The following is a 22980-nucleotide window of genomic DNA, read 5'->3' as shown; positions in this document are numbered from 1 at the left end:
CCTCTGGAAATCCCAGAATCTGAGAAAGTGGCCGCTCCATGTGAAGTTCCCTTGCACTAAGCCAGATCCCTCAGCCACCAGGGCCGGCGCTGCCTAGTCGGATGAACAGTGGCTGTCCGAGGGGTCTGCCCCATCACCCACTCTTGCCTTGTCCTATTAACTGGGGGTGGCAGGGATTGAACTTGGATCTTCTGCATGCCAAGCAGATACTCAACCACTGATCATCTTCTTGTTCCTTCCAAATCTCTGATTTCCTGGGATAAGCTTCGTGGCCGATTCAGTTTTAATTTAGACCTAAGTAGAAAGAGGAACTTATTTAAATTGAGAATTTGTTCACAGGAGAGGTCAAGCAGTCTGTTTGAAAACACACACAGGCACACAAATTAATTGGTATTGAAGTAAAATAGAGACATTCTCAGCTCGGGGCATGAAAGAATCATTTGTCTTCTTCCAAAATTTAATATTTACCTGCAAGTGCATTAGCAAAGATTACCGACATTTTAAATGTAACAGTCTTCAGCTCCTGATTTTCTATTAAAATAAAATATAAAATACTTGAGATCCTACCTATAGCTATTTGTGCATCCCACAGGAACAAAGTCACTCATGAACAAATACGCCTATTCCAAGCATATGCTAATTGCACCTCCGCACAATTACTTTTGCCCCACGTGGACACTTCTGAAGAACTGATACCCCTTTACCAAGAACAGCTACTATTTATATCTTCCCCAGACTAGTTTCATTTCTGGTACTCTACATGAGGATGGTGTATTATTAGTACATGTGTTGGGTTTCCTGTTTTGAATAAGTTAACTAAGCAGAAAGAGGTGGTGAGAAGCACAGCCAGGTCACAGCCAATCTATTGTGACCCCACAGAGTTTCCAAGGCGAGAGATGAACAGAGGTGGTTTGCCATTTCCTGCCCCTGCAAAGCAACCCTGGACTCGCTGGGTCATCTGCCGTCCAAGTGTTCACCGCGGCTAACCCTGCTGAGCCTCCAAGAGCTGACGAGATCTAGCCCGGGCCAACCAAGCTGAAAAGTATCAACCCGCTGAAAAACCAGCAGCCCCGAAGCTGTATCTTTTGGGTCGTTCTGAGCACCAGAAGAAGCTGGGAAGTCATCGTGGGAGAGCATCACAGAAGTCTGACAGCCCCAAAAAAGGTGGCATCTCCATCCAAGGCTATTTTGGCTCCGCTCCGGGGAATGGTCAGTTGAAGCTCATCTCCTTCTTCTAACCTCGCAATGCCTGCCAAGAGATCCAAATACCTTGTATAATGGCAAGACTCACGTATAGAAATCCAGTCAAACAGAAGTAACTTACAAGGCATAACAGTTATCCCTTGATCTGGTTCTGCCATTTGCACGGCCAGTACAACATTCAGAGAAAAACAGAACCAATTTAATGCAAATCTTCGTATTTCAGACTGAGAACCAGCCCAGCGCAGTGGTGAAGAGGTGCACACTGTACTCTAGAGAACCAGGTTCGATTCCCGCACTCCTCCCCATAAAGCCTGCCGGGTGACCGTGGGCCAGCCACAGGTCACTCAGAACTCTCTCAGTCCATGCAGAGGCAGGTAGTGGCAAACCACCTCTGAAGGAGGAGGAGGAGGATATTTGGTTTTAATACCCCATGTTTCTCTGTCTTGAAGGAGTCTCAAAGTAGCTGACAAGCTCCTTTCCCTTCTCCTCCCCACAACAGACACCTTGTGAGGCAGGTGGGGCTGAGAGAGTTTGGAAAGAACTATGGCTAGCCCAAGGTCATTCAGCAGGCTTCATGTGGAGGGGTGGGGAATGAACCTGGTCCACCGCTCACATGGCAGAGTGGGAAATCAGACACATTTCCCTCGATGACACTGCTGCTCTGCACCACCTGGCTGGCCTTGAAGGCCCTGAGGGGTCACCACAAGTCAGCTGCAACTGGACAGCCCTTTCCACCACATATCCACGGGGGGTGGCCTCTAGGTGGGGCTTGAGGGATACCAGCAGTGTTCAGGAGGACACGGTCAGGGACACAGGCCCATCATCAAAGGCAAGAACCAGGCTGGGTTCAGACACTCATCTGGGTATGGGTAAAAGGCTTCTGCTCCCCTCCTCTCCAGTTCCAAAGACCAGATGTTTACTGATGTACTTTGGCCTCACTGGGACACAACCACAAGCACCTTGAGAATGACTATTCCATTGCAACACACTTCCAAGGTGTGGATGGTTTGGATACCTCCAGAGATTTCATCAGAGGATTTCCATCAGTGGAAGCTTGACTTTTCTGCCCCCCTCGGCCAAGGGGCAGCCCAAAATGCCCGCTGATAGGCTAATCTGGGAGAGCATGGGGAATCCCATTCCAGACAGCTGGAAGGGGGATTGGAAGGGGGATAGGGTTACCAACTCAGGGTTGAGAAGTCCCTTGAGATTTGAGGATGGAGTCTAGGGAAGGTGGAACCTCCGTGGGGTACAATCCCATACAGTCCACCCAGTGTGGTGTAGCGGTTAAGAGCAGGTGGATTCTAATCTGGAGAACCGGGTTTGATTCCCCATTCCTCCACCTGAGTGACAGAGGCTTATCTGGTGAACCAGATGTGTTTCCACACTCCTACATTACTGCTGGGTGACCTTGGGCTAGTCACAGTTCTCTCAAGACTCTCTCAGCTGTACCTACCTCACAAGGTGTCTGTTGTGGGGAGAGGAAGGGAAAGAAGCTTGTAAGCCACCTTGAGTCTCTTTATTGGAGAGAAAGATAAATCCAAACTACTACTACCATGTTTCCCTGAATATAAGACAGTGTCTTATATTAATTTTTGCTCCCAAAGATGCGCTATGTCTTATTTTCAGGGGATGTCTTATTTTTCTGTGTTCTGTCCGTCGGGCATGCTTCCAAACAAAAACTTGGCTACGTCTTACTTTTGGGGGATGCCTTATATTTCACACTTCAGCAAAACCTCTACTGCGTCTTATTTTCCGGGGATGTCTTATATTCGGGGAAACAGGGTACTACTACTACTACTACTACTACTACTACTACTACTATTCTTCTTCAAAAGCAGCTATTTTCTGCAGCAGAAGTAAAATCTGTAGTCTGAATATTTCTTGTCATTCCAGGAGATATCCAGGCGCCACCTGGAGGCTGGCAACCCTAGGGGGAAATCTGAACAAAAATCAGGATCCCTTGCACACGGAAAACCTTTATGCCCTATCCAACTCATGGTGCTCATTGTGTTTCCAACTCTGTGTAGCCAATAGGCCTCCACGAGCAATTACCACAGGTCAAGACAAGTCAAGACAAAGAATGTCAGGACTGTTTGGATGAAATAGACTGAAATGGGTGTGCACGTGTGGGCGCCGACTTATGGTGACCCAGCAGGGCTTTCAAGCCAAGGGACGAACACAGGTTGCCTTCCTTTGCTGCAATAGGAGCCCTTGCACTCCTTGGTGGTCACCTATCCAAGTCCTAACCTGGGCTGACCCTGCTTATCTTCTGAGATCTGACAAGAGCCCTTCGGGGATTGGGCGGTATATAAGACTGATAAATAAAAAATAAATAAATAAAGATCAGGCTAACCTGGACCATCAGGATCAGGGCTGAAATTCAGTGATCAATATATAAAAGTGTGATTTAAAACAGGCCGATCTACACACATAAGCGTATCAAAGAGTGTGATTTCCAAGCGTCCCCTTCGACCCACACGCATTCCTTCCACACCGTCCTGTCAGTGGGGATCTGACAAATGCTATATTTACCAGCAGTGTAGCAAGAGTTGTTTGGGTTGGTCGGAGGCATGTTTTGGATGCAACGAAATAATGTCACCAAGCTGAGGTCACTGCCGACCACGTGGGCTTTCTTCCTCTGGATCAAGTGGCCCATCACAAACAGCTCATCCCTGTATAAAACCTAAAGTTGAAAGAGGGACTCTTCACAATCCTATGGAGACTTTAGGCAACTTTAAGAAAATCTGTTCGGATTGTTGTTTTACCTGCCCATATACAAAGAAGTAGCCAGTCTCTCTGACCAGGATTTTATTCCCTTGTTCTTGCAGGGCTGTTCCTCTTTTGAAACTAAGCAGCCATGGCACTGTACTTGAACCATCTAAAAAAGAACAAATGACTTATGAAATGTGATGAATGCACACACCCTTTCAACTAGCTTTGCAAAAGAAAAATACAGCCTGTACACTTTCTGGAGACCAATAATTTGTGCATGAAAGACAAGATCTAAAGAGCTACAAGTAGAATGTGCCGACTTCCTGTGGCTCCACACACCCTCTTCCCATCACAGCTGTTTCCAAAAATTCATTCTGGAATCTGGCAAGCTTCCAGATTGACTTTCAGTGCAGCTTCTGGAAAACCTGGAAGCCCCCCAAGCCCAAAGTATTTGAGCGCACAAGCTACAGAACCAGGCATACTATGATACAAAAAAGAACCAGGTCAGCTCACAGCCCAAACCCTGCCTGGGCATCCCTAAGACAGCACTCCCGGGACATTTGTCTGCAACACATCCAGATTAGGATAGTCAACACACACACGCCTTTATCGGCATATAAAACGGGACAAAGTTTTAAAATAAAACAAGGTTAAGAAATACAGTTAAAATTGCTAAAATTACTAATTTCCAGTATAAAATTTCACAAAAGTATCGATATAAAATTTCACAAAATTTCACAAAACCAAACTTCTTTTTCACAAAAGAGCACATCAGAGCTGTTCAGGAAGTTAGATTATCTTATAACTCATGCCACTGAGAACATTGCAGAAATAAATTCATGTATTTCATGCGTATCTTATTGTATTTGGAGACTTTCAGAGCAAAGAATGAGATTATGTTTCCAACCGTGGTCATATCCATGAACAAACTCTTTTAGAGCGGTTCCATATTCTTAAATCTTCCCTCCATGGAGCTGATGGCAGCAGCATTACATCTTGCAGTAGCCAGGGGCTCTCCTCTGGGTGGGATGTCAACAGGCGAATATGCCATGATTCCTGCCTTCGCATGGGATTAATAATGTGAGAACAGAATTAGGATAGTCCAAAATGGCACTACGGGGCTGGGATGGCCTTTGGCTTGCCGGAGGGGTCAGTGGCTGGACTTGGGCGAGAGAAGACAGAGATGTTTACCTTGTTGCTGAACATTGCTGCTGCTGTCAGCCATCAATTGCAGGCACGGCTGTAGGACTGAAGAGAGAGATTGTAAATGAGAGGGGAAACATTATAAGGAAGAGGTAGAAACATTTGACTCGGTTCCTGAGAAGGCTCTACCGCACATGCAAGGGGGGGGGGGGGGGGAGGGACCCGGCATGGACTAGCCCCACCTAGGGGGGGGGGGGGGGGGGGGAGGGAGGGTGGCATGCAAGGGGGACCGGCATCTGGACATGAGCCCATCCCACCTATGAGGAGAGGAAGGAGGGAGGGTGGCATGGGGAGGAGGGAGAGTGAGGTAGCATGTAGAAGGGAGGGGAGGAGGGAGGAGGACCCGGCATCTGGACATAGCCCACCCACACTAACAGAGGGAGAGGTGGCATGCAGGAGGGAGGAGGGTAACAGTTGAGGTAACAGTTTGACTCAACAGGAGGCATCGAGGAGTTTGCACTGAGGGGTAGTATCTGAAAATCTGCAGTTGGAGCCTAGGGAGGGGAAGGAGGCAAAGAGGGTTGCGATGCCCTTGAGCTGCCATTTTCCCCAGGAAGCTGGGGTTCAACTGTCACAGCTGTCATAAATAAGTCCCTCCACAAAACCAACAGAATATCCAGAAATTACCGCATGAAAGAAGAGCTAATATTCTCCACATTTCATCCCAGCTTTCCCCAAAAGGGACCCTTCCCCAGGGTCACCTGGGAGAGGTTTGGGAGGCAGGGCAGCAGGTGTTTCTCCTTGTAAATCAAGTGAGGACTGGAGTATAGGCCTCTTCCTTTCCATAAGGCAAGGAGGATGGCTACTGATAAATAACATCACTTCACCAGGGCCACAAAGCTGAGTGAGGGTAAAGTGTGAGTAACAAAATTTCTTTCAAAGACTCTTGTCGTGTCCCACCAACAGCTGGAGTCTAGTCACAAAAGAAATGTGAAAAGCAGCAGTTTAACAAATCTTATCGATATCTGACAAAGGGAACTTTGATTATCCATCTGGGTACAGCTTATACCCTGAAAATCCTGTTTGTAAGGTATTCCTGGACTCTAGGAGAAGCAGTGGCGTAATGGCTAAGAGCAGTGGCTAACAGCACGTGCACTCTGATCTGGAGACACCGGGTTTGATTCCCAGCTCTGCCACCTGAGCTGTGGAGGCTTATCTGGGGAATTCAGATTAGCCTGGGCACTCCCACACACGCCAGCTTCTGGGTGGTGATCTTGGAGGGCTAGTCACAGCTTCTCAGACTCTCTCAGCCCCACCTACCTCACAGGTGTTTGTTGTGGGGGAAGGGGCAAGGAGACTGTCCAGCCCAGGTCTCCTGCAGGAGGAGAAAGGGGATATCAATCCAAAGTGCATTCGTCTTCTTCTAATCTAAGAAATCCCAAGAGGCTGAGGCTGAGACTCCCTCAGGACACTCACGAGGGTCAGCTGAGCCACACAGTCAGTACACCCCTGAAACCAATCAGAGCCTAGCAGCCCCACACCCAATGCTGGTGAAACGTCATCCTCGCTCTGGCTGGCACAGCAACAATGGCAGCATGGGGCAGAATCACAGCGAGGCATAAGCTGGCACCTCTCTGGCACCTCTTACTCCAGACAAAGGATCAGCCCCACCTCCTCCCCAGACCACGCAAGCAGTTATGGCAGAACAGAGACCTCTGCGACTGAACCAGCCTCTCAGGCAGCAGGTGGCCAGAACCACTCTGCTCTGGCGTCAACGGGGCCAAAAGCACAGAGGAGCTGATAATGGTACCAGGAATGCCGTAGGAAGGGCATTTGGTAGTCAAATAGAAACGACATGCCACCAGCCCTCAGAGACTCACTGAAGCCACTGAAAGAGGGAGACAGCTGACCCTGCCCCTCTCACCATAAACACGAACAGGAGGTTTGGGTTCACTCGACTCTCTTAGAAATGGACCCGATCATTTCAACAATCTATGTGCCTTTGTTCTTCCTTATCCTTGTGCTAGTCTCGCAAACGTGTTCATCGTTGTTCCTGCTTGGGGGGGAACCTTCATTTTAGTCTTTTCAGACTACAAAAGCGTCAGCTCAAATAATCCAGCTGAAATCTGCCAGAGACCATTTTCCTACTCAGATTCATTTTCATAGCATTCATGACTGTTCTTTGCAATTCTTTCCTGTAAGTCCAATTAATCTGGCAGAACCCACTCATCTGTGGAGTTCTTTCTTGGCTGACCTAGTCCCCTGAATTTGCCCCAGGGTGGGTTCAAGGCATTTCACATCCCCCCAAGCAAGTTGTGCTTATCCCATGCTTGGTCCAGACCAGGGGTAGGGAACCTGCGGCTCTCCAGATGTTCAGGAACTACAATTCCCATCAGCCTCTGCCAGCATGGTGGCCACATGCTGACTGGGGTAGAATAATTCCTAACAGATAAACAACAACAGCACACAAGTGGGAGGGGGCCTTCCCTGCATGAACATACCTACAGTGCATGCAACTGCCTGGAAACTGAATTGCATGCGTGTTCAGACTGGGCCAGACAGATTAGTCTTGTCTCAGAATGTCACATCATCTAGAGGCCTGATCCTTTTAAACTGGAGATGCCAGGGATTGAACCCTGCAAGAGCCCGTCTACATGCACCAAGCAGATCTGCGCTGCCACACTGAGCCACCTCGACCTCTCCCTCACTTGGGTCTTTGCTGCCCCAGGCAGTGGTGAAACTGTGGAGATCAGTCTAGATTGCTCTTAAAATGCAGCTACTACTGGGAAACAATGAGTGCAGAGGTGTCCAAATCATGACCCTCAGATGTTATGGACTACAGTTCCCCATAATCCCCTGCCAGCATCATGCTGGCAGGGGGGATTCTCTTTGTCTATCGTGGGTTTGGGCAGGGACACATCAGGAAATAGGGACTTAGGCCGAACCATAGAGACAGATGGAACTTGTTTCCTAGGTCAGTACAGATTGTTTTTCTGATCAACATCAACTTCTTGTTTCATCCCTGATGCATCATTCAGGTGCATTGCCAACATTGTATTTTTATTTATTTATTTATAAATATTTATACCAGCATCTCTCGGCACCTTACAGATTTAAAAAACCACCATTAAACCGTCATAAGTGAAATATAACAATTAAAACAACAATAAAAATAGCATTAAAATAACCCCAACCCTCGCCCACCAGACCAGCAGGTTTCCAGGAAGGCTAAAGAAGAAAGCCACCCTCCATGCCCCTGCCCTCCCTCCCACCCACACCTTGGCAGGGGAGGGGACCATGAGGAGTGCCTCCTCCTGTGACCCCAGTGCTGTCGACCTGAACATACAGGTGCAGACACTCTTTCAGGTAGGCAGGGCCCACACCACTTTGGGCTTTGTACATTAATATCAACTCCTTGCATTGGGCCCAGAAGCACACTGGGAGTCAGCGTAGTCCCTTGTCTGGCCAGATGTACTGGCTAACAGCCTCACTGCTGAATACTGCACCAGCTCCAACATCCAGACTGTCTTCAAGCACAGGCCCATGTAGAGCACATTACAGTTGTCCAAACGAGAGGCTGCCAGAGCATGTAATGCTATGGCCAAAGCTGGCAAACCAGATGGAGCTGGGAAGGGAGCCTTGTGGCCACCCTGTCACCTGGATCCAGGGCTCTCCAGATCTCTGGGTTCTTCTGGGGCCTCATCCAGAACCAGGTGTCCTGTGATCTCATGGACCTGGGAGCCCAAAACACAGAGAACCTCTCAGCTTCAGTTTGTGGGTCCTCATTCAGCCCATAAGCTTTCATGCAACGGCCCAGCACATGGAGTGCCTCCAGGGACGTAGGTATGAACACATGGGAGGCGGGTTTGGAGGGCCACCCCCCTCCCACCCCTAGGGCCCGCCTCCCAAGCCCACCCTGGCTAAGCTTATAAAGCAGCTCTCCGAGGTCGGGGTTGGCAGACTCTACTGCCCTGCCCTACCCTGCCCCTCCCCTCTGGGCAGAGGCATAGAGGGAAAATGGAGCCTGGTGCAAAATCTGAGTCTTGCGCCCCCCCCCCCCCCCCCCCAGGCAGCTGCTGTGATGCTGGAATCCACCCCCAAACAGCATCACTTTCAATGGTGTTTAAACTAGAGCCCAAATTCTCCTTTTTAAATCCACCTTAAAGGGAATGGGGTCCCCTGGATAAACAACATTGAGAAGTGATGCTGTTTTAGTGAATTATCCCACCCTGAAACAGCCTCACTTTCAATGTAGTGGTTAAGAGCAGGTGCATTCTAATCTGGAGGAACCCGGGTTTGATTCCCTGCTCTGCCACTTGGGCTTGTGGAGGCTATCTGAAATTCAGATTAAGCCTGTGCACTCCCACACATGCCAGCTGGGTGACCTTGGGCTGGCTAGTCACAGCTTTTTGAGACTCTCGGCCCACCACCTCAGAGGGTGTTTGTTTGTGGGGGAGGGCAGGGAAGTTGTAAGCCCCTTTGGGTCTCCTACAGGAAGAAGGGGGGGATATAAATCAAACTTCTTCTTCTAAACTGGGGACCTCAGATTCTCCCTTTAAAAGCCATGCGAGAAGGGGTGGATTTAAAAGGAGAATCTAGAAATGGGAATTGCCACTGTCAGGGTGCAATTGTTAAACTAGAAGCACCAAACTTTCAGGTATCTTTAGAGTCTCTCCTAATGATACCACCCGGAACTGGTGAAGTTTGGTTCAGGGTCCAAAGTTATGGTCCCTCAAAAAATGTAGCCCCCATCTATTAGCTCCCATTGGAAACAATGGGGATGGGGAACACCCAACTGGGAGTCCAGCAGCTGGACTCCCTGGATAGCTCCGCAAAGATTTGGTATCAATAAAGAGACTCTCCTGATTATACCTCCCAGGTTTGGCGAATTAGTTCATGAACCCCTCAAAGAGTGTGTAGCCCCATTTCTATTAGCTCCCATTGGAAACAATGGGGGATGAGGCACCCAACTTGGAGTCCTGGCTTTGGACTCCCCTGAACTCACCAAACCTGGGTGGTATCATCAGCAGAGTCCCAAGTAATCCCACAAAGTTTGGTGCTGCTAGCCCAAACAATGTGCCCCTGCAGACCAAAAACAGAAAAAAAGCACTAAAATGTTTTAAAATACATGACAGTGAGACTTCGGACATGAATGGGGGGGTTCAAACCCGAGAACTCCCCTCCTTACCTACGTCCATGAGTGCCTCTCCTGACTCTGATGAAATAGAGAGATAGAGCTGGGTGTCATCTGCATATTGATGACACTTGACTCCAAATACCATGATGACCTCATTCAGTGTCTTCATGTAGATGTCTGAATAATGTAAGAGACAGGGCTAGACCCTGGGGAATGACCCTGAGGGAGCTCCCATGACTGTGAACATGAATTCCCCAATGCTGTCTTCTGGAACTGATCCTGAAGGTAGGAGGAAAACCACTATAACACAGTGCTTTCCAACTCCAGTCCAGCAAATACCTGGATTATGGTGTCAAAAGCCACTGAGGAGATCAAGCAGAATCAACAGGTGAGTGTTCCCCTCAATAAGAAGTCATCTCAGGCAACCAAGGGGCATTTCTGTGCCATCCTCAACCTTGATTCCCCAACCCCAGTATTTGGATGGGAGATGCCAAAATACCAGGGTATGATTATGAAGAAGGTGGGTAAGACAGAGCTCACCTTTCAACATTCCTCAAAAACCCTGTGGGTGAGATTTGATGGCAAAGTGATAAAAATAATAACAATAATCCTCTTTGCATCCTTCTCTGTACTGATTCAAATCTCTTCACTCACCTGCTTGCTGGCAGTGTGAATCTTTTCCCTTCTGTTTCTACTCCATTGTCTTGACTACTTTTACGCAATCCAGACAAGATTCCCTGGCCAACAACACAGGCAGACAATTACAAGCGGTTCATGTAATCCCAGATAAAAGAAACCAGTTCCTGGAAGCCTCAGGAAGGGGGCAAAGGGGGAAGCTCTTGCTAAGCTCCAGTCTGAAAGAGAACTTGCACAAGACGATGTGCCGTTAGTGTAGAGCACCAGAACAACTGGCAAAGGGGTATGAAATAAGTGTTGAGTCAGTGTTGGAAATGTGAGCATCAAGAAGGGATGTTTTGTTCATGATGAGCTTGTGGGAAAGCGAAGCAATTCTGGAGGTCAATACATGCAATAACTCAGCAGATTTCAAATGAAACCCGGGATTTATCTGTTGGGACTTCTGGAAACAAAATATGGAACTTTGTGTTTACATGTGACAGCAGCAACAAGAATACTTTATGCATCGAAATGGCAACTTCAACTATACCTACAATTGAAGAATGGTGGGTGAAGGTTATCAGAGTTCACAGAGATGGCTGAATTCACTTTGTTACTCAAAGAAAAGAATTTACTTAAATTTTAGAACAATTGGAAACCCTTGATAGATTATTTGGACAAAACAGAAAAAATAAATTGATGATTAGTGGTCTAGCAGATTAGGGACATTTAAAATAAGATCCAGTTGAGAAAGGTAAGACTTTTCTTAGTAATAACTTTACAGATCCAATTTTACTGATGTCATGAAACAGCTAATGGTAATATTTTCTTTTTAATAACATACTCGGTGCTGACGAAACTGGGAGTCCTTGTGGAAAATGCACTTTTTGTGTGGTTTTTCTTTGTTTAAAGAAAACTTGTTTAAGGTACTGGTAAAATTTTAATCAGAAAAACAACTCACCTGGCGAGAAGTTGATTCAGCCACCTCCAGGGGGTCTCCGGGCTCCTGGATCTTGTCCAGAGGCTCCAGCGACATGGGAAATGAGGTCCTTGTCTGAACCCTGCAATTCAGTTTGCTGCTCAGAAGGGCAAGTTCTGCTTTTAATGCAATAACATGGTAAAGAGAGACAGCTGTCAAACAGGATGACACAACTATCACAAACCCTAGCAAGGTCAGTAGGAGCATCCCCTGGTGATCCAAACCATTCCCAGGAGGAGGAGGCAGGAGGTGAGGGCCTTTTTCCTCGATTGAAACTCATCGATTTCATGCCTCCTCCTTTAACAAAACTGGGTGGGAAAGTTCTGCTGTTTCTCCTTATGGGGAGGGATATCTTTTGCCTTTTGCATCCAAGACAGAGTAGCCAAAAATTGCTCACTAGACACAACTTCCTGTCATGTGGCTCTCATGAGTAAACATTATTAGCCCCCACACACATTGTTTTGCTCTATTGCCTTGACAAAATTGCCGTCTTGTGGTTCCATGCAACTGCCCACTCATTTCAATTTCAGTTCATTTTATGCCATTCTGACCTTGCTGTTGCTCAAAGATCCTCATAGTCAGAGATGCCAACCTGGACGGGACACTTTGAACAGTTTTGCATTCTGATTTACCTCGAAGACAATAGATTGGATGGGAGGCCCAAAGCAATACTGTCAATTTCTTCTACATACCAAACATACCGTGACTTTGATATTTTCATTTTCCTAGATAAGTCCATAAATGGAGCCCTGCTGAATCAGACCAGCAGCCGATCCAGTCCAGCGTTCCTGCCTTACACAGTGGGCAACAAGGTATTCTGGAGCATAGAGGTCAAGGCCCAAGTGTTGCCTCCTGGCATTGGTATTTAGAAGTTTCCTCTCTCCGACTGTGCCATTAGTGATGGCTAGTAGTATCAGAGGGATCTATCCTCCATGCATCTGTCTAATTCCCTTTTGAAGCGTGTGTCCATCCTTACATCCTCTAACAGTGAATTCCACATTCAAATACCTGTGGAGAAAAATAAAGAAGTATTTCCTTTGAGATCTACTAGCCATCCATTTAATTGAATATGAGATGTAATTATTTTGGGAGATAAAAGGTTAGGTAAATTCAATTGAGCAAGTTGAATGGGATTTGTTGGTGACAATTATGATAAAAACCTTGTTAAAAGTTTACCACATAGGGTGGATGATTGGAAATACAATAATCAAATATGACCATCAACAGAAGCTAATTGACAGTACTTCATATTATGTAACATAATGATTTTCTTTAGATCTTTGATTCATTCTTAACTCCATCTTAAAAGAATTAACAAAACAGGTTGGGGAGGGAGGCCTTCATTTATCAATGTATAATATTACATCTCTTCCCTCAAAAGAAACTGGTCATTAAAATTACTACCCATTTGATCATTACAGACTGCATTATTGGAAGATCTTATCTCAGTTCTTATCACCAATACTGCAAGAATCTAAAAGAAGACAAAGCGTATCTATCTTGGATGACAAAATTTATTCCCAGCATGAAGATATATCATGAGTCAGAGACTCACTTCTTTGGTGCTATTGAAGAAAATCATATTGTGGCTTTTATAAGATTATCACTTTTTTAAAATAATGTTTTATACAACATTGACAGAAGATACCACATGTACCAGCCACCCTACATAGATAAAAAAAGCAGATATGAAATACAAGGGTGAACCTCCATCCCCCATAAAATAACCATTAATAATCCATACAATGACATTTAATTTAAAAGATCAGAATAAAGAATTGTATGGTTCCCATCCCATATGCATATTTCTAACTGACCAAGTCCATTTGCTTCTATACCAGCTTACCAATATGTTGTTATTGTTCCTATATTTTTTTTAAAAAATTAGTTCCACTAATACCTTATCTGTATATATAGCTAATGTATAACAAGCAACAAAAATATATAATCTTTTACTAACGCAGAGGTTGAACCGGAGACATATGGGGTGTGGTCCCAAAGTGCAGCGGGGTCCCCGAATGCGTAAAGACAGCAAGGTCAACACCCTTGAGGCGATTGAGATTAGAGCTGGAAGCCAATGCATGCGGCGCAACACAGTTTGAATATGATCACGGAAGGCGCCCCCCGCCGCATGCTGGACCAGTTTCAGTTTCTGGATCAAACACAAGGGAAGGCCCATGCAGAGCGAGTTACAATAGTCTAGCCTGGAGGTGACTGTTGCATGGATCACAGTGGCTAGGTCTGTGTTGGAGAGGAAGGGAGCCAACCGTCAGGCCTGACAGAGATGAAAGAACGCCACCTGGGTTATGGGCCACCTGGGTCTCCATTGAGAGAGACGAATCCAGGTGGACCCCCAGGCTGCAAACGGAGGAGGTCAGTGCCAATGGGACCCGCTCCCACACCGGTGATTGGAAATTCCCAACCTCTCCCTCACGACCATGCCAAAGGATCTCCGTCTTCAATGGATTAAGTTTTAACCTGCTCTGCTGTAACCAACCAGCGACCGCCTCCAAACAATGCTGTAGAGCCGCAGGGGAGGCGACAGCTCCCCCCTCCATCAACAGAATGAGCTGAGTGTCATCAGCATACTGATGACAGATCAGCCCAAAGCTCCGTACCAACTGAGCAAGGGGTCGCATGTAGATATTAAATAACAGTGGGGACAGCAGTGCCCCCTGAGGCATGCCGCAATGAAGCAGGCACCTCCGGGAGGCATGCCGCAATGAAGCAGGCACCTCCCCACACCACACTTGCTGACTTTGCCCCCGGAGAAATGAGACAATCCACTGAAGGACACTGCCCCGGATCCCAGAAGCGGCCAGGCGGTGGGCCAAAAAATTGTGGTCGACCACATCAAATGCTGCGGTAAGATCTAATAATACCAGCAGGGCCAATCCGCCTCGGTCAAGTTGCATATGTAGCGGATCTGTGACAGCGACGAGAACCGTCTCCGTCCCATGCCCAGCACGGAAGCCAGACTGGAAGGGATCGAAAGCCGATGTGTCATCCAGAAAGCCTTGAAGCTTCTCCAACACCACTCTCTCAATTACCTTCCCCAGAAATGAAAGATTCGAGACAGGGCAGTAATTGGCCAGATCTCCGGGATCTAATGATGGTCTTTTCAAGACTGGGCAGACCACTGCCTCCTTCAACCCACCCAGAAAGACTCCTTGCTCAAGAGATTGATAATCTTCAACAGGTGGGGTTGTAGCTCCGCCCGGCAGGTTTTAATAAGCCAGGAAGGGCACAGATCCAGAGGACAGGTAGTAGGTCTAACAGCAGCCAAGGCCCTGTCAACAGCGACTTCAGAGAGCAGGGAAAACTGGGTCAAACAAGGACCAGAAGATGGCAAGGGAGCCTCCAGTTCACTAATTGTAGTCAAAGTGGCGGGAAGGTCCTGGCGGAGCGATGCGACTTTATCTGCAAAAAAGCTCATAAATGCCTCACGGCTAATAGCCAATTGAGAATTTGTAGAGCCCTCTGATAAAGAGGTCAAAGATCGAATTATACGGAACAATTGTGCCAGGTGAGAGCTAGCAGATGCGAGAGAGGAGGAGAAAACCCTCTTCGCCTCCCTCGTCGCCATCTCATAAACGTCCTATAGGATGCTCACGCACCTTCGTCATGAGATTTCCTCCACACTCGCTCTTGACGTCTGAGCACCTGTTTCATATGGCGCAGCTCCTCCGTATACCATGGAGCCTGCATTGAACGGGGGCGCAGAGGACATTGGGGGGGCAACAGCCTCAATGACATCGGAGAGTTGGGAGTTCCAATCCTCCACCTGCTCATCGAACGTGCTGGTGGGTTCAGGATCCCGCAGAGCATTCAGGAAACCAAGTGGATCCATAAGTCTCCGTGGGCGGGCATAAATCAGTAGTGTGGCATGTCCATCCGAACCTTCAGGGCATAGTGGTCGGACCATGGCAGTCTATCAACAGAGGATACGACCAGATTAACCCCCGACCCAAAGACCAAATCCAGCATGTGACCGGCCTCATGGGTGGGGCCAGATCTTATTAAGGAGAGGCCCAGCGTCACCATGGATAACACCAGGTTCGCAGCTGCCGTACATGAGGCGGTGTCGACATGGACATTGAAATCACCCAAGATGATAAGCCTGGGGAACCTCAACGCCCAGTCGGCCACCACCTCCAGGAGCCACAGGAGGCTGTCCCCTGGTGCGCTAGGCGACCAGTACACCAGAAGAACTGCCAACCTCTCCGTGGCCAACCACTCCAGGCCAACACACTCCATGCCGGTGATCTCTGGGACAGGGACAGCCCTAAAGGAAATGGAATTACGGATGAACATTGCCACACCACCACCCCGGCCCTGTGTTCGTGACTGGTGGAGACACGCAAAACCTGGTGGCGTGGTCTCGCCCAAGGCGACCATCTCCCCCTCACGCACCCAGGTCTCAGTGACACAAGCCAGATCCATTTGCAGATCTCCGTGAAAATCCCGGAGTACTGTGGTCTTATTCTTTATGGACCTGGCATTAATCTACACCACGGATGAAGCAGGGTGTCCCTGAACCCAACCATCCTCATTCCTAGGGATAGGTCGGAGGTCAGAAAGTGAATGTCCATATCTCATCCACTGTCTATCATATGGCCACCGCCTACCGCTATATTTACCCCATCCCATCAACACTGGGATCCCCAGCCCCAAACAAGGTGCCCCCATTCCTCCCCTGCCCCCCTCTATCTCCTAACCTAGCCCTACTAAAATCCTCTTCAATAAGTGGGCTCAAACCTACTAACCTAACTAACTAATACTACACTACTATAAGCAGGCTGAGCAAACTAACTACCCTTACTCCTTACAGTCTATTAGACAACCAACTACCCACTACTCTAATAACTAACCTACTATAACTCTAACCACTAACTATAACAGCTAATGAATTTCAGTAGCAGCTATCGATTAAGTTATAGGTAAAACAATCAATTAATCAGGTGGGAAGGAAAAATACAGGGTCCAAAGATTGTCACTACGTAACTGCCCAGTGCTCTCACCAGTGGGCCGTAGATGGTATGTGTATAGTGTGGGAGCTATCAGTGCATAAAAGGTGGTATATATGATGATATCCAGGCACTCCAATGACAGTGTCAATGTCCATGCAAAACCAGGAGAGGGCACTAGTTTACATTCACAGCGCAATAAGGGAGCTGCTGCCACCAGTTCCCAAACCTCCAGCAGGATCAATAGCGTGGGCAATGACGAGTGGGCTAGGGCAACCGTCAGGGGGCTGCTGCCACTGGCTACCCCCAACAGATCCAACATACGCTGCCCCACAGTCAGAATGTGCCTCTTCAGATGCGGCCTGTCCGGCTCACCGCCGTCCCACGCCGCAAGACTCCCAACCCGTCCACCGCAGCCTCAGCCAGGCCCCAGCTTGTGCCCAAGAATAAGGGGGGGTCTCTGCCACCAACCCCAGCATCACCTCTGCTGAAATACTTCGGGTTGGTCCATCCCCTTTCTGGGCCACGTAACTCTTGGCTCTTGATCGCAGGGCTCCCAGCTCGTCCACCACAGCCTCAGCCAGGCCCCAGCTCATGCTTGGGAATGGAGGGAGGGGTCTCGGCCACCGACCCCAGCCCCGTCTCTGCCGGGATATTCCGGGCTGCTCCGTCCCCTCCCTCAACTCGCCAAATTTGCTTGAAGGGAGCCGATACTATGGGGACACCCAGGGCTACAGCCGGCGGGCGAAGGAGGCAAACAGCGAGGAAGCCGGAAGAAATCAGGTTTCTCATACCTACGTTTCGTTTCGCGTCTAATTGTTGTTTCTCCTGTGCTCCTGGTATTCTCCGTTCTTGTTATTGCTATTGCCCTCCCAGAATATACGGCCAAAAGTGGGTAAAAACAATCTCTTTGGGATAAAACTGGGAGGGTTTTTTAAAACTATTGAAACAGAGCTCCGCTGTCGAGCTCCGTCGTGGGCACTATCTTGGGTCCTGTTCAATGTTAAAGGTTGCCCCACATGTGCAATGGCCAAGAGGGCACAAGGGAAGGTGTCTGGCCTCCTCCAGCCCCTGCCAGCACCCTCCACACCCTGGAAGGTGATCTCTATGAATTTCATTACCGATCTCCCTTCCAGCAGAGGGAAGTCGGTGATCTGGATGGTCATGGACTTGTTTTCAAAGCAGGCGCACTTCGTCCCTTGCACATTGCTGCCGATAGCGAGCAAGTTGGCTCATCTGTTTGTGACCCAAGTCTACCAGCTACACGCTGCCCCTGATAAGATCGTATCGGATCGTGGCAGTTTATTTCGCAGTTCTGGTGGCACTTTCTGAAGGTGCGGGCACCGAACAGGCTCTTTCCTCGGCGTTTCATGGAGCAACCGATGGTCAGAGCGAATGTACGAACATGACACTTGAACAATATTTACAGTGCTACATTAATTTCCATCAGGACAATTGGGTTGACCTTCTGCCTTTCGCTGAGTTTGCCTACAACAACGCGGTGCATAGCAGTACGGGAAAAAACCCTTTGAGGTTGTTTCGGGACAGTTGGCTAAGCCGTTTCCTTTCCTGGGGGAGGTCCAGCAGGGGCCCATGGAACTGCAGGAATGGGTGAAGATCATCCGGCAAGCGTGGGGCCCAATGCAGTTAGCCCTGGAGAAGGCTAAGCAGGGTTACAAGTGGCAGGCCGATAAAAAATGGCAGCCGTTCACTCTTGCGGTAGGGGATTGGATGTATATGTCCACCAAGAACTTGCGGGGCCTGCAGGGGTCTAGGAAACTGGGAAAAATATATTGGACCTTTTCAGGTGCTCAGAGTGATTAATGATGTGACAGCCGAGTTACAGTTGCCTAAAAACTTGAAGTCTGTACATCCTGTTTTTCATTGCAGCCTCCTCAAGAAGGCGCCTCCCCCCGCATGACTGGCACCCTCGCCCCTCACCTGTTGTGGTGAGGGGCGAGTTTCAACACAAGGTGAAAAAGGTGTTAGATTCCCGGGTGCATCGTGGACGGCTACAGTATTTGATCGCTTGGACCCATTTCCCGGCTGGGGACAATGAATGGGTTGATTCTATTATAATAATAAGCCTTTATTTGGCATAGCAATTATCATAACACAATAAAAAAACCTGAGATAAAAGGCACACAAATACAAAGGTTTAAGATAGAATATAAATTATTGATTGTGCATCACCTCCAGTAAAAAATCACCGTATACCAATTCACAAGTTTCATTGTCAGAATTGTCCAGAAGGAAAGGGAGTCTACCTGATTCTCCCATTTCACTAGGTATCCTAGAAAGAATATTGGAATATTTTAATCTGATATTAGCAAATTTAGGGCAGCAAAGCAGTTGATGTGCCAATGTTTCAATTTGTTGTTCACCACAAGAGCATACCCCCTTTCGCTCATTTCCAAGTTGTTAAATCTACCACGCAATAAAGCGGAGGGGAAAACATTGAAGCGAGCAAGTGTGAGGGCTCTTCTCTGCATAGGATAAGTCAAAAAATACAAATAGGGAGCCATCCTGTTTTGATATAAAGGTATTGAAAGATGTAAGGGTGAACAAGTTTTCATAGCAGCCCTAATTAAATTAATTAAATTAATCCTCATAAGAGGGTTGATTCTGTACATGTCCGAGCCCCTTGCTTAGTGAAGGCGTTCACCGGGCTTACGCCGATCGGCCGAAATGGGGGGGAGGTCTTAAGGGGGGCGGAATGTCAGGACCATGCCTGTCAGTATCTTGATGTCTTGCTGTGTGTGATTTGCAATTGTTTTCCTGTTTCCCTCTTCCCTTCCTAGCAATCTCCTGTTAGCAATCTCCTGGCACCAGCCCATCTTCAAAGAGGTGTGTTATTCCCAGGTCCTTTTCTTTGTAGCCTTTATAGTAGAAACTGGTAATGGACATTTCTGTGGGGCTTAAACGGGGGGGATTAAAAGATAGAAGTCCTGGATCTGGAGCTCTCTAGCTCAGATCCTGCTATACATTGTTACTCTTTCTATCACCTGGAATAAACTGCTTTTTGGATCTCCTCCTTGCAGTCTCTGTTATTTCCACGTTCGAGAGTCTGACACACATTACACTTAATTGTGTCCGATATGCATTGTCCAAAACCACAGCACCAAAAGGAGCAGCAGATTTTATGCTGAATGCACAGAATTCTCCACTCCCTGTACTTAAGGATACATCTCCATCACCAGAACCATCTCTTGACTCAGAATATACAGTCAGAGAAGTACAGTGACACTGAAAACAGATCATATCATGGGAAGATGTTGTCATTTATTGCATATGCCAGCACACAAAAATAGGAGTAGAATTTTGCAAAATGTAGTGCTAAAAAATACATCATAATCAAAAAGTCTGCCTAGCATTTCTTTTGGTTGTACTTAACATTAAATGCTCAGGTCTAAAAACACACATAAAATGAGACACAGCTTATGAAATGTTTACCTGTAGGAATAAAACCTCGATGTCTACCCCTCCTAGCATTTGAGAATTGCCTGATCCTAAGCATGCCTCCCTCAAGTCTCAAATTCAGAACTATTCACTTTCTAGTTAAGCAGCCTTCGGATTGCAGAATTTTATTTGGATCTTAAATATTCTTTATTTGTAAATAAGAAATTTACACCTCTACATGGGACCATCTGGCCCCATATGTCCCACGTCGGTCTCTGCGTTCGGCAGAGGCCAACTTGCTGGAGATTCCTGCCCCCTCCACATGCGGTTTGTTTCTACCAGGGCTAGGGCTTTCACGTCTCCTGGCCCCTGCCTGGTGGAACACTCTTCCTCCAGCTGTCCTGACCCCAAGGGACCTTAAATGAGCTCTTTACAGGGCCTGCAGACTGGAGTTATTCTGGCCAGGCCTCTTTGTGGGGAGGCCGGCTGCTGATTATGCCTGTTAACAGCTTGGACCCCCCTCTCAGAGGAGTTTAAATGGTCATACGCCATCTGTATTTTAAATGGTTAAGAACTTAAGTGCTGCATTTTAATATTTAATATTGTATTTTATCCTTCCACTTGTTTGTATTAATGTTGTAAACCGCCCTGAGCCCCTCGGGGGAGGGCGGTATATAAGTGGAACAAATAATAAAATAATAAATAATACATGTTAGTGTTGCAACTTGTCTTAAAAAAATGTTTTTACATTATCCTAACTAGAATCTACCCGTTACAGTTTTATTGCACCTTATACAGAGGGCTTCAAATTGAGCAAGAATTTTCCTAGAGTTTTCTGTAATTTTAAAAAATCCTAATAGAAACTCACTGAATTTCATTACTGTTTAGGAGTCTGAATTTTGTAGCTATGACAGGCTGAAAAATATATCAGGGCTCCAAGAGCACCTCACCCCCAGGCTGTTACATGGATGTAAGTCCAACCATCTTTAACAAGTTTACTTCCAATTAATTAGTGAATAAGACCTCAGCCGGGGGAGGGGGGGGGGATAAACTTTTCCTCAGTATCTTGCAAAGTGGAATCTGTTATTTTTTAAAAAAACAAATGGACGTCAATATATCTGCCATTAAAACTGGGCTCCACAAACTTGTGCAATATTATTTCAAACTCTGTACTGGCCTCATTTTCATTTGGAATGGCAACAGATGAGCTAAAGCACAATCCTGGCATGCTCTGAGCCGACTTCAGGGGCCCCTTCGCACGGCTGCCATTTACGGAAGAGATGCTGCTGCTCAAGCAAAAATATAGATCCGATTCCACGGAACGCGCCTTCCAGGAAAACATCATGTGTTTCAGAAGCAAAAAAACTATCCAATTATAAAATAATGATGAAAATATTAAATTGCCATATTTTGTCTAAAATCTGCTAACAAAATCCAAGTTTGTGGTGGGAGGGGCGGCATATTTCAATGAACTGCCTCTCTTCCAAAACAATTCCCACAACCAATCTCCGATCATCAACCTGGGGTTTGTTTCTCCTGCTCTTGAACTGCGTCAAGGCCGGCGCTGCCTCCTCAGACGGGCAGGTCCTCCTGAGAGGTCTCCCACACCACCTGTGGTCTGGTCCTTTTCAAATGGAGATGCTGAGGAGTGAACCTGGGGCCTTCCGCATGCAAAGCAGCCGTTCTCCCACTGAGCCGCTGCCCCGACAGAGCCAGCGACAGATCCTAGATACCTGGGATTGTGTCAGCCAACAGGTAACGGGCTTATTTTGCTTCCTATAAAAGTTGAGAACAGGAATGTGTTTCCAAAACATTGTTCTAAAATGCTACCATGTACAAGTGCTGCCACAGCCGGAAAAAAAAAATCTACAATCTTCTTTTTACTGATCTATAATGCAACTAGTGATTATACGGTAGCAAAAGGAGAAGCTGGGAGGTGGTGCTGGAACTATGACGTCAGACAGAAGGATATCAAAACAGAAGAACAAAACTGAAAGTAAATATCTCCTCATGATCCTTGAGTCTGAATGATGAATTAGGGTTTGAGCCTGTAAGGACTCCTACTAGAGTCCAGGTCTACCACATCCTCCAGAGTCCTTTGTACATAGGTGCAACCTACTTACTTGAGATGCGCAGCAGTCGGACAGGAGAGGGGCTGGATCTCAACCAATGTGCTCCTTTTCCTCTTCCTTAACCACAGGAAAGGAGTCCAGTACATCCTGCTCGACTTGCTTTTTAAAAGAAGAGCTGGGACAGGTTGGCCTTGGATTCCCCCAAGCCCTAAAGGAGCCTGGGAGGCAGCCCTGCCGTTGACCCTTCCAAGGGTGTTTGCCTGGCTGGCAGAGGCCCCAAAGAAACAAGGGAACAGGTCTACACGTTCCCAGCTGGGCTTGCGGGCACAGCTTGGCAGCACCACGCCCTCTCACAGGGTTGGGTAACAGATGCCGATCGATCGTGGCAAGACGCAGACTGCCCGGCAGCCTAAGTGCAGAGAAGGTGATCCCAGCCCCAGACATCATGTTTCCACTTCCTCTGAAATGCAGTTCTTCCCAAACAATGGCACCATGGCAGGAAAACCAGCTTTTTAAAAATGAGCTATTTCAAGAAGTGACTGCTAGAAATGGCTTCTAAAAAACATTCTGAGAGGTCCATATATGTAAAACAGCAAAAGTTACTCTAAACTTAAAAAAAAAAAGCAGCTCCAGTTTTGCACACTGTTCATAAATGAGAAAAGCTCAATGTAACTTTGCTGGAGGAGATAAGAAGACTTAGATGAGCCCAGGAAGAGCAGAGTCCCAGGTGACTCTTACCCTTATCTCACCACT

General features: G+C 47.3%; 1 protein-coding gene across 1 annotated transcript; it reads right to left on the bottom strand.

Annotated features, from left to right (window-relative positions):
• Window positions 1–443: 443 nt before the first annotated feature.
• On the bottom strand, window positions 444–17078 carry LOC125438287. Its single transcript, XM_048506629.1, has 9 exons — window positions 16986–17078; window positions 16157–16295; window positions 11772–11905; window positions 10850–10932; window positions 8716–8792; window positions 5107–5190; window positions 3969–4081; window positions 3736–3886; window positions 444–1249 (listed from the first exon to the last, which is right to left on the bottom strand). Exons 1-9 carry the CDS (start codon window positions 17076–17078, stop codon window positions 1137–1139), a joined length of 987 nt encoding a protein of 328 aa, XP_048362586.1. The 3' UTR covers window positions 444–1136.
• Window positions 17079–22980: the final 5902 nt, after the last annotated feature.

This window comes from Sphaerodactylus townsendi, linkage group LG01 (genome assembly GCF_021028975.2).
Source record: "Sphaerodactylus townsendi isolate TG3544 linkage group LG01, MPM_Stown_v2.3, whole genome shotgun sequence".
Taxonomy (NCBI): Eukaryota; Metazoa; Chordata; class Lepidosauria; order Squamata; family Sphaerodactylidae; genus Sphaerodactylus; species Sphaerodactylus townsendi.
This window is presented reverse-complemented; position numbering and strand designations above follow the sequence as displayed.